The sequence below is a fragment of the Capra hircus genome, chromosome 22, assembly GCF_001704415.2.
Source record: "Capra hircus breed San Clemente chromosome 22, ASM170441v1, whole genome shotgun sequence".
In the NCBI taxonomy this organism is placed as follows: Eukaryota; Metazoa; Chordata; class Mammalia; order Artiodactyla; family Bovidae; genus Capra; species Capra hircus.
In genome coordinates, this window is record NC_030829.1 from 14360000 (window position 1) to 14372313 (window position 12314).

At 46.2% G+C, this 12314-nt stretch overlaps 1 protein-coding gene across 9 annotated transcripts in view; it reads left to right on the forward strand.

Moving 5' to 3' along the window:
• TRAK1 (trafficking kinesin protein 1) overlaps window positions 1–12314 on the forward strand; it is a 96936-nt gene that overhangs the window by 54224 nt on the left and 30398 nt on the right. For all 9 annotated transcript variants that reach the window (XM_018066986.1, XM_018066987.1, XM_018066989.1 and 6 more), the window contains 3 exons: window positions 2661–2737; window positions 8978–9094; window positions 11798–11898. In XM_018066986.1, the coding sequence (XP_017922475.1) occupies window positions 2661–2737; window positions 8978–9094; window positions 11798–11898 (295 nt within the window). The remainder of the gene's footprint in view (window positions 1–2660; window positions 2738–8977; window positions 9095–11797; window positions 11899–12314) is intronic.

The window sequence follows — 12314 nt, forward strand, 5'->3', positions numbered from 1 at the left end:
GGCCACCTCATGCGAAGAGCTGACTCATTTGAAAAGACCCTGATGCTGGGAGGGATTGGGGGCAGGAGGAGAAGGGGACGACAGAGGATGAGACGGTTGGATGGCATCACCAACTCGATGGACATGGGTTTGGGTGGACTCCGGGAGTTGGTGATAGACAGGGAGGCCTGGCATGCTGCGGTTCATGGGGTCGCAAAGAGTCGGACACGACTGAGCTACTGAACTGAACTGATTGGCTATTCTATTTTTTTCTGTTTATTATAAATCTACTCCCTTACCCCATCAACATTGGGATTATATGTGTTTTTGAAAACTTAACTGGAATAACAGAGCACATGCTTCCATAGTAGTTTCTCATTTCTGCCTCTGACTTCTGTGGCTGGGCTGTCAGGGACCTCAGAGCCTCCTGGAAGTCTCTGCATCATTCCGTACCCCTCGCCTCCTGTCACTATGTATGGTGATGACATATGCCTGACTGGTTCATGCTGGAAAAAACCCTGGTCCAGGTGTAGGTTTTATTGGGTTCAGTTGTTAAGGCATGTTAAATCTTTTAAAAAAAATAGCTTTATAAAAGGGCGATACAACAGGTCCTTGTGATGGTAGATAATGAATCTACACCAGTGATAAAATCATATAAAGCTTAATATTCACATGTGCAGGTGCACACGCTCACGCACATGCATGTGTGCGCACGCACACACACACACACACACAAGTTCAAGTAAAATGGAGAAATCTGAGTAAGATTCCTAGATTGTAGCAATGTCAGTACCCTGGTTGTGATATTATTTTACAAAATGTTACTATTGGGTAAAACTTTGGTAAAGGGTATATGGAATCTCTGTGTTATTTCTTACATCTGCATATGATTATCTACACAATTATCTACAGTGATCTCAATTCAAAAATATAGCTTTAAAATGTAAATATAATTTTCAATTAATTCAATCCCAGAGCAAAAAAGGTGCTCTGAGTCTTATTCTCTTACGTTAGGGGAGCACAGAGCCAAGATGAGTTTAAAATGTAGCCTGATTGTCTTTCTTTCCAGGAAAGCCAAGGACCCGGTCCTTTGAGGAGAGCTAGGGTGGGCGTTAGATGGCTCTGGAGGCAGCACGGCACAGGTTTCAGCATAGCGGCCTTTTGCCCGTTGATGCCCCGGCTTGCCATACTCTTCTAGAGGGAGCTGGCTGGAGGCCTCTGGGTCTTGTGTGCACCGTTGCAGAGCATCACAGCCGTGCAGCAGGAAAACCAACTCCTGTCTGCACCCTTGGACTCTGCACTTAAGGTTTCTTGTGACCTCAAGCTGGTGAACTGCTTAGAGCAATTTGAGCTGGACTCCATCTCCATCAAGTTAAATTCTGGTTTTCACCAACCCTGTACATTTCCCTTGCTTTTCCTCCAGCCAGCGGCCAGAGGGTTTCTGCCGTAAAGCTCTGGGCAGAGAGGCCAGCAGAAGAACCGTTCCCCATCCTGGCTCAGAGGGCCCTGTTTTGGGAGGGTTTCAGATTTGGAACCAGATTTCAGGTCTCTTCCTTAAACTAGAAAATCATTCCAACAGATCCGATTTCTCTGAGCTCACCCACTAGGATGATCTCTGCTTGCATTTATAAAATATTTAGTGACCTATTGCTTTCCAGCTGCAATTAGCCATTAGTGATGCTACTGAGTTTGGTTAGAAATACACTTCAATTCCCAAAGGCCTTGCCTGGGCTGTGACTGCAAGTGGGTTGTTGCGAAAGCTGAACTAAGTCTTTTACTCTTAAAAGAATTGTTTGTTAGAGTCTTAGTTATGAGGAATTAATAACAAGTTATTATTTGGCCCCTAAGTGGCTGGTGTCAAAAAATTTTATGCTTTGGCTCTAAATCCATTTGCTTTCACTCCTTCCTCCTCAGAATAAAACCCATGCTACCTTCACGGTGTTTGGACTACAAATCATTTCCTTGCCATTGATTTAAAATAAAACAACCCTGAGATTTTTCTGGAGATGAAAGCCTTCTTTCGGTGCACACCCTTTTTCTCCAATGGAAAAACAAAGACATAGTCCTGAAGTGGCCTGGAGGCATCCTCTTAAGATCTCTTAAGCAAATGGCATATGTTATGAAATACCATGTGTATGACTGTGTGTGTGTGGATTAAATAAAAAAAAAATCTATCACCCCAGTTTTCATGGTTTAGAAACTAGTTGCAGAGACTTAGATTTTAGGCCATTTGGGGAAGAGGAGGCTGGGCCATTATGGAATTATCGGTTAAGATTGTTTAATAATTAATACCAAGAACTGCTTTGGAAAGGACCCACTGGGTCTGTACAGAAAGTGGGGTCTAGATCCTAGGGCTCTTTCTGGCGGTTTATATATCACTCACTGTGCTGCTGACCCACTTTGGTTTGATGACCGGATATGAGGCCAGACCCCTTTCCACTCCAGTGCCTTGCCCTCAGCAACACCCCCGAGTGTGCACGTGCGGATGTGCACGCACACATGCACACACACACACATATGCAGTGTCAAGACTTTGCAGTGATTAGTAGACCCCTGTCCCCTCACCCCACACAGCTTGGGGCTTTTCTCTGGAATCAAACCCAGTAAGGCTGAACCTGGCCAGACTTTGTTTGGCAGACTTGTAGCATCGGTAGTTACATGGTCATTTTTATTTCTTGCAGTTTTATGTGCTGAACGAGTTGGCCAGATGACTAAAACATATAATGACATAGATGCTGTAACTCGGCTTCTTGAGGAGGTAAGTGATTCGGGGAAAGGCAAAGAGTCGTTTATAATTGACTGGTTATAATTTATATCGATTAAAGCAGACATTATTTTTCTTGGTGAAGAATGTCAGAAATTGAGCCCTCTCAGAGTATGATTCAGTGGCTTTTTATTTATTTTTTGAGCTGGTAGCTATGTTGGCTTTAGTCACTGTAATTTTGTACAAGATATTTTGGATTTTAAAAGGAATCTATTAATAACAGAATAGGGTAACATTTAAATACTTGCTATAGAATAGCCAGCTGAAGCTTTATAAACTCTTAAAATATTTACTACTGATATATATTACATGTATAGAAAAATGTCAGAAAAAAGACATCATTATCCATATCTTTGTAATGTTTTTGTTTTGTTGTGTTATGTTTTTACTTAGTCAGGTTAAGAGAATGTTACTATGCATTGTCAGCATGGAAATAACCAAATGAAGCGAAGCAAGAAAAATTTAGGAAACTTGCTTAGGAACAGACCAGCTGCAGGCATTCTAGAGACTGTGGTTTTCTCAGTTTCTTCTCAGCATCCTATTGACATTTGAGAATTAAGGTGTTCTGATGGCCTCTAGAAGCAGATGAGTATACTGTGTGTATCCCCATGCCTAGAACAGGCCAGAACATGGTAGGTTCTCAGTATTTGCTGAATAAATGCCTGTCTTTAAAACTTCTTCCACTCTCCCCGTAAAATCAGGCCTCAAATGCAGAGGTGTTAACTTTTAGATCCTGGTTTGTGCTCTAGAATCTAGCACGATATGAGTCATGTGACTATTCATTAGCCTTTCTTGAGGAATAGAGTAGAAAGATACGAGGGACACAGAAATCCTCATTTTCAGCCAGTGGCAGGACAAAGCAGAAGTGTGGCACCTGAGGTTTTGTTCTTGGGTTGGGGAGGGTCTTCACCCCATTTTCATGTCTCTCTTTGCCTGTACTCTTCCCTTCTGTACACCCAGTTTTCTCCTAGCTGTTCTGAGGACAGGACCCCTCTGATCCACCCCCATGCCCCATTCCTGAGGGCTCACCTCCCCGGCTACCCGCTTCCCTCTCTTTCTCCTGAAGGCCACCCCCTGGCAGGTCCACTGGAGCAGACACAGGGCAGGAGCTGAGACCCACTTGACCATCTGCATGTCAGGAAAGTCCCAAATTCCTCAGCCCCAAATAAGTGAGATTAGATTTTCTGGCTGTGTGACAGGGCCCTTGCTGAGGCATTTTAGGAGCACTGGCCTCTGGGTGGTTCTCCAGTTGCATCCGTCTGGGCAGCTGGCATTAGCCATCTCGTAGGCTAGCTCGGCTAACATCACCAACTTTCGAAAATGGTTTTTACAGACCCCTTTCTGCTCTGTCCATTTCCCCCAACAGTGCCCTGTTTTTGAATCCACTCCTCACCCCATACCCAGTTAGTCTTCTGAAGGTGGTCCTGTGTCTGTGCCTTTATTATTTTTTTCCCAAGACTACTGTCACGGCTCCTGGAGCCCTGGCATGAGATTTTGAGTTCTCTCCCTTTCTTCTCTGCAACTGCCACCCTCCCAAACCCTCTGTAATCACCTGGCCCACCCCCAAACCCGACACTCAGCACTCCTTGGCATGGCATTCAAGGCCATCCACTTAACCACATTCCTGAATCCTCTTCTTTACCCTTCCCTGGTGCCTTCCTCCTGCTCTCCTACATGGGACCTTTTGCACCGTTTGGCCCCTCTGTCCCTTCCTGCCTCTGGATGTCGTACTGCAGGGCTCAACTGGGGACCGCTGCAGCTGCCACACACCCCCAGCCACAGGTAGTCCGTGCCCCCGCCGGCCATCCTGTTGTTCTGTTAGCTTTGTTCTTCCAGCTGGGTTGGTTAGAAGTTTCTCCAAGGCGGGAACCTTGTTGGATGCTTTCCTTCTCCATTTTAATCTTGGAAATGACAGGCCTTAGATAAATGCCTGCCTCTGTGGTCATGCTGATTCATAAGGGTAAACTTTGACTGAGAATTAGCTGTTGTCATGCATCATCTCATTAATTCTACGCTAGTTCTCAGACTAGATGCCATTGCTGCTCCATCCTACAGAGGAGGGACCTACTCTTGAGAGAACAGAGGATGCCCACGTAGTACAGCTGTTTTCTAGCCCGGGCCCTTAACCACTGTGGCCCTGTTGCTTTTGACTGTAGTTGTTTATTGCCCTGTTTATTTAGTTCTGGAGAGTATGGTTAGTTGATTGTCAATGAGACGTTCTTACTTTAAAAACATGAACTGGCTGACTTTTGTTTTTAACGGGATGCTGCTTCAGTGAGTGTCCAGGGCCCATGGGTCCTGGCGGCTGGTGAGTGTGAGCTGGCAGGGCTGGGCGAGGCTTTCACAGGGCCAGACCCATCTCTTCTTGGATGTTTGAGGATCGTGTTCAGAGGAGACTGGGACTCCAGCCCAGTATTTAGATTCTGGTCATCAACAATTCACAGCTAATTTCCTAAATGAGTGTCACTCATTTATAAAAAATATGTTGTCGTGTTTTGAAAAGAATATTTGTGGGGCAGTTTCTTCAGGTGACTCTTTGCTCTGCCCTCTTTGTTTTATTTTTAGCAGCTCCCCATGGCCACGGTCTGGGTGCATCTGTGTGTTTTGTATATAATAGCCTTGTATACACTATATACGGCATTCCTCTCCCTCTTGATAAGAATCATGTCTGAGTTGCCGCCTTTCTTTGGAACTGGGCAGGGTTTCCTGGTTAAAGTCTGATTGTCCCAGGCACGTGACAGCTGTCCCATGCTGTACTCTTCCTGGCTTTGGTTCTGTTTCTTTTGGTTTTGCATGCCTGCCATGTGCAGATGGGGTACCAGCAGGATCTGCACGGATGCCACGCACAGCCCTCAGCTGGCCCGAAGAATTTGCTTCTCTTTGAAGGGGAAGAGGATTCTGCGGCTTGCCCTGGCTTGCTGCTGCTAGGAATTTACCTTTGGGCAAAGCTACCTCCTCCCCAGTTACGGAGAGGGTTATTCTGGGGGCCTCTTAGTCATGCTTTTCATCCTTAAATGGGTGAATGAGATGAGTCAACTGCTCAGTGTGGGAGGCAGGCTGTTCTCCATCTCCGGGGCCATGCCAGGCAGCTCGAGTGCTCATTGGTAAAAGAGGCCGAGACGCAAGTCACAGTCTTTTAAATTTTCAGGAAAACTTTGATGTAGATAGGGAGTAGGGAGAGCCAGATTGAGCCTCACCTGGCTGCCATCTCCTGGGGAATCAAAGAACCAGTTATTTTAATATCTTGTTTCCAGGGTCACAATGTGTTACGGTCCCATTTTTCTCACTGAAGTTTGGACAGTGGTCATTTCCTACCCATTTTCCTGGTTTTAGAAGTAAATATTTATCATGTGTTGGCTGGTTGTAAGAAATGAGACTCTTTTTGGTCCTGAAATTCTTAAGGAGAAACCCAGCCAGCCTTTTGCCTGAGAAAAACCAGAGACCTTCTCACAACCTTTTTGTTTAAGGTTTTTGTTTCATCTCTGAATATTTCTGTTGTAACTTCCTTTTTTTCCCCAGCAGAGCATTTTATGTATGTTACTATGAAGATTAGATTTGGGGTATAGACAAGGTGAGAGTCGTCCCTTTAGTAGGGCAAGGAGGCCTTGGGTCTGAGGTTTGGGGTGTATCAGGATAGGTTGGGAGGACTGGGGGGCTTTGTGGTTGAGCCCACCACCACTTATTTCCTTCCCCTGCCTGCTCCCCATTCCTCTTGGGTTCTGGCTCCTGTGTGCCGTGGGAAGCCTTCAGCGTCCTTCATTTGCTCAGCAGTGCCTTGCTGAGCTTGTCTTTATCTATTATGATTTTGACTTGATTTGTTTGCACTGAAATCTGTGTATGAAACGTCTTTGTGCACAGGATCTTAGCAGCATGTTTGCGTGATGGCAACAACACAGAACAGTAGTCAGTGAGCCGAAGAGCATAAAACACCTGCTGGGCATTCAGTCTGAGGGCGTGTTCTAGTAGAGAGGTTTAATAGACTGGAGTGAGAGTTATGGAGACCATGCTTTTTTGGACAGTGGGGCTGCAGTTTTCACTGAGACGTAGCCAGTTAAAGGGCTTCCCAGGTGGCTCAGCAGGAGACACGGGTTTGATCCCTGGATCAGGAAGATTATCGGGAGAAGGAAATGGGAACCCACTCCAGTATTCTTGCCTGGGAAATCTCATGGACAGAGGAGCCTGTCATGCTACAGTCCATGGGGTCGCAAAAGAGTCAGATGTGACTTGGCATCTAAACAATAGCAGCCAGTGGAAACCACTTGCACTGGTTGGTAATTTGGGGACAGTCTCTGGAGAAGTGGGCTCCCTCACACAATCCCTGTGGGTCATTTCCTCCCGGTACCAACTATGCACAACTGTTGGCGTCTGAGAAATGATAAAGGGCCACTGAGATAAGGACTCTGCTTTGACGTGGAAGCCAGTGCAGATGAATGCACAGAGAGGGGCGTCTCGGTTGGTTGGGCAAACTCAGTGGTCCCCTTTGTTCCCTGGGAGGGCATGAGGGGGAGGCACAGATGGGGAAGGAGTTGGAAGAATTTATGGCTCACTTGACATGACCCCCAGCTGTCTTCTGGGACAGTAGTGGCAGCAGTTACAGGCTTCAGGACCATGGAAGACTTAGGGGAGAGAGACCATCGTTCATGTAAGAGCTCCAGAGAGTTAAATCACGACTGGATCCAGTCCCCCCACCCTATGCTTTGCTCATAATTCATTGAAACTCCCATGATGAGCGAAGGAAGGTGTGTTCTTATTCCGTTGCATGAAATCATTTGGTGGGTATGAAAAAAGTTGGAAATAAAAGCTGCTCTTTGAAAAGTCTTACAACTCAATGAATTGTAAAGCTGGAAGATTCTTTGACCCGACCTCTTCTCACAGACAAGGGAACCAGGCCCCAGGGATGTTCAACCAGAACCCACACTCTCAAATTATAGGGTGGAACAGTTCACATGAAGCAGTTAAACTTTGGACAGGTACCTACTCTAAGAAATGCCTCTTAGGTTGTAGGTAAATATGTGACAAGTGAAATTCAAACATGAGATAATAACCTTCCTTTGTGGAATGCACCTTGGTATGTCAGTTCTGTGCTGTTGAATGTCATTTAAAACAAAATGTCAGTTGCCATGACTAGAATGATTCTCAACCTACTGATGATTTATAATCTGTGTTTGGAAAGAATGGATCTAGAGGGTCCTTGTTAAGTGTAAACCATAAGGTCACTTGGTTATCAGAAGGTGGGACCCCTCCCCAGCTTTCTTCTGCTCAAACTGCATGTCCCTGGTCTTCTGCTTTTTTACACCAAATGAGCAGAATAATTAGCATAGACGTCTAAGAGGATTTCACTTTCCAGAGTTCTCCTCCCCATGGCAACCTATAAGTGAGCATGTGAATGTACACTTGGTGGCCAGTGGCTTCATCAGCAAGGATCAGTAAGTCTGCATTTGGTGATGGCATCCACCCCACTGTCTCCACTGTCAGGGGCCAGCTTTCCTCCCATAAACCCAGCTGGACCTTTATATGCCACTAAAGATTTTCCTCTGTACCTTGCTGTGCCCTAAATGTCAGCTGCTGAGCTAACAGAAAATTCTGTGTCTGCAACAGTCTTTGTTTCTGAAGTAGGGTGATTTTATGCATTATTTCTCCATTCTTAGAACTGTTTCTTTAAAAAATAAAGTCTAAGTAACCGTAAGTTGAAAAAAAAATAACTGTATTCTATTTTAGAGTCACTTTAAATATTTTTGTTGCATACGCAGTGAATCTAAGGAACTCAGTCAATCCCATCTTAATTGAAGTATGCCAAAGAGGCTGCCTTGGCTATTTTAGCACACTTGGAATTTCTGGATTCACTCCTTCATCCTGTAAACAGTTTCTGAGTGTTTCCCTCTGCTGGGCACTCATGGTGACTAGAGCCCAGCCCACAGGTAGGAAGACAGTTTATCAAATGACTACACAAACACCAAAAGCAGTTGCATAGCAAGGTTTTGGAAAGCACGTTTTTTACCTGCAGGGAGAGACTTGTTTTCATCAGATGGAAGGTTCCTTTTCATTGTGTGGGGTCCGTGTCACTGAGTAAGCTGCTCTTTGAACATGTATCAGAGGTCAGTGCATGGATGGTGACTCAGTAATCCATTGTTATTGCTAAACGCCCTTGTTTTCTTTCATTGACACGGAGTCCTATGGGCTCCTGCTGGATGCATGGGTTTTCTCAATGTCTGTTCTCACTTCTGTCTCTCACAGAAAGAGCGGGATCTAGAGTTGGCTGCTCGGATTGGCCAGTCGTTGTTGAAGAAGAACAAGACACTAACCGAGAGGAACGAGCTGCTGGAGGAGCAGGTGGAGCATATCAGGGAGGAGGTGAGGCGCTGGCGGCCTCTGCAGGACAGCCGTATGCAGGGTCTTGGGTGCCGTGGGTACAGCCGAAGAAAGTGATGATAGAACAGGGTCCTGTTGGGAAAAGCCCAGCCCAGACACAGAGGGCTGACTTTCTGCCACCTCTTCTGATCATTTACCCCTTTTGACAATGAGGACGGGATGGCCCAAGTTGGACCCGCCCTTGAGTGGTCAGTAGGCCCACAGTCTGGACCAGTCACAGTCCCCATCCTCCAAGAGTCCAGATCACCCTGTGGGCTGAGAAAGGCACTCAGAGCTTTGGTGAAAGGGTACACAGGCTATTCCAGCAAGGCATGGGGCTCCCTGAGCCTGGGTGGGTGTGGGTGGGTGGAGAAGGAACCACAGCCGGAGGCCAGCCATGCTGCAGAGCGAGGCAGTGATGGCCCCTTAGTCAGTACAGAAGTATAATTTTGTGTTTGTAAAATAAAACCAAAAGTAGCCCATCGTTTTCATGGTAGAAACCCTACCATTTCAATGATACAAATCTCGGCTGTTGTCGCCAGCCCCCATCATTGTGAACAATTTATGTGGAACTTGGGGGCTGAGGTCACAGCAGAGCAGCCCTGGTTTTCCAGCAGGAATGTGGTGTCTATGGAGGAGGAAGGCTGCAGGGTCAGGTGGGGTTGCTGCAGCAAGAGTTAGAAACTTAGAACCAGGTCCCACTTGGTAGCGTCTTTGCCATCATCTTGACTATCCTTTGAACAGGGCATTTGAACTGTGAGGACTCTTTGCTTTCCTTCTTCTCATTTATTTTCCCTTATTTTCTATCAGAAACTTTCTTAGTGGGAGGGGATGCCCTCATGCATGTCCCTAAGATGTACTGAGACCTATTGCTCATTAAAGCTGTTCCCAGCTATTGCCTCGGTTTAATCATCATTTCATATGATGAAATAGAGTACCCACTAGGTAAGAAAAAGTTTTTTAAGGGTTTACTGTCATTTTTATTGATCTTTCTTCTTCCAGTTTTATTGAGATACAGTTGACATACAGCATTGTATAAAGACAGGTTTTAATCCTGGGTTCTCTTTAAAAGATGATGAGGTAGGTTATTCGCAGGGTAGGAATAGAGACGCAGACTTAGAAACTGAACTTGCGGACACAGTGAGGGGAAGGAGAGGCTGGGATGAACTGAGAGAGTAGCACTGAAATGTATCTACTACCGTGTGTAAACCAGATAGCTAGTGAGACGCTGCTGTGTGGCACAAGGAGCTCAGTTCAGTGCTCTGTGGTGACCTGAAGGGGTGGGGTGGGGAGTGGGGTGGAAGGAAGGCTCAGGAGGGAGGGGATATATGTACACACATAGCTGGTTCATGTTGTTGTATGGCAGAAACCAACACCACGTTGTAAAGCAATTATCCCCCAATGAAAATTTTCTTAAAAATAGAACAAATGGAAAAAAAAGATGGTGAGGTAGGATACTGATAAGGTATAAGAAATAAAGTTAACCTTTGCTTTCCCGGCCTCCAGCATCTTGGTCTGAATCCCCCTTCTTCCACATGTGAGAGAAGGTTAGCCTGCCCCCCTCCTTGGCCCCTTCTGAGCAGAGAGACAGGCCATCAGGAACTAGGAAATGGTTCCCCATTGCCCTCACGTGCTTTTCTCCACTTTGCTGTCCTTGCTTGGGGCTCCCTCACCTTCCACAGAGTACATCCTGCCCTATGAGGGTGGAAGTGCCTTTCTTTCCTTTGGGGAACCCTGGACTTTGAAAACTGATTTCCTTTGGCACATCATTAAATGATGTCGAGGTGTTGAAGCTGAAGCCTTTGAGCACCTAAAACTGGCTTTACCACAGAAGATAAAATATATTTACTTGTGTTATGTAGGAAAAGTTGGAATAAACTAGAGAACCCAAATCAAATTTGGAACAAGAAAGAATGAAAACAATTACAGTTCTCCTGCTGGTTGCCTGTTCATCAGTGCTGAATAGTGAAAGGGCAGGTGAACAATTTCATGACTCAGGTTTGTTTACTTTAAACCTGAAGTATAAATAAGTGTGATTTGTAGAACCGTGCCTGCAGTAGTTGGTATGGCCAGTTCCTGATGGTTGCCTCTTTTATTCCTGTATCTGGAATTCCTATCTTGTAAGCCTTAAGTGCAAAGCAAGATCTGGCCATGCTTGGCCAGAATTCCCATGAGGGTGTAGCGGTCACAACATGGGGCTGTGAGATTTTCCAGGTGGAAGAACAAGGGCTGACCAGCTTGCTGCCCACCTAGAGCTGGCCTCGCCAGGTTCCTGATCTGAGGTGGAATTTGGTTTGGGCAGGAGTAAATGACTTCCTTCATTTGATAACATGGTCCACCTCTCTGGGTGTCTTCCCAGTTGTCATCTGTTTACTGGCAAAGCCCATATGCTGTCTTGTCCCCCCACCCCCACCCCATCCATCATTCTAGCATCTGCTTGTCCCCTGTCACTTCTTCTCCATACTAGAGTAAAAACTACAAATTTAAGTGGAGGGGTTTTTTGCCACAAAGTAATTGATCGTATGTTTCTTAGACAGGATCAAACGCAACCCTTTGTTTTCCTTGAATAGCACAAAATCAGTGATGTGCCTTCACTTTGAATGAGGAATTTTAAAATATTGTCCCTGGGCAGGCAGTGTTTAAGCATGAATGGGGATGATGTCTTGTTTGGAGAGTATGTGATGGGCCTCAACTGGGTCTGCGCAGGTGTCACAGCTCCGGCATGAACTGTCCATGAAGGATGAGTTGCTTCAGTTCTACACCAGCGCTGCGGAGGAGAGTGAGCCGGAATCTGTGTGCTCCACCCCGTAAGTCACCGAGGGCCTGTCTCCAGAGGCCAGAGCACCGCTGGCTGTGGTCCATGACCTTGGAGTTGCCCAGACACGGTCACCTTCACTGGCAGCACAAGCCAGCTGCCCTCGGCCTTCTCCAGGCCAAGCATCTGAGTGCCTCAGACAGATTGATCTTGCTTTTCTGATGGGATTTTAGTTAGCCTCTTCCTGGGTCTTTCACAGCTTAGTTGTCAGTGTAGATCGATCAGGCCTGGCTGTGAATGAGTAACAGCTGGCTCTGCTGTTGGAGGGAATACAGGGGCCAGCAGATCTGTGGGGGCTTCTTGGGGTCCTCTTCTCTGTCAGCAGAGTCTCCTATAAGGAACGTGAACTCTAGAACCCAGTGACCCGAGTTCAGATCTTGGCTCTGGGGCTCACTGCTGTGTGCTCAT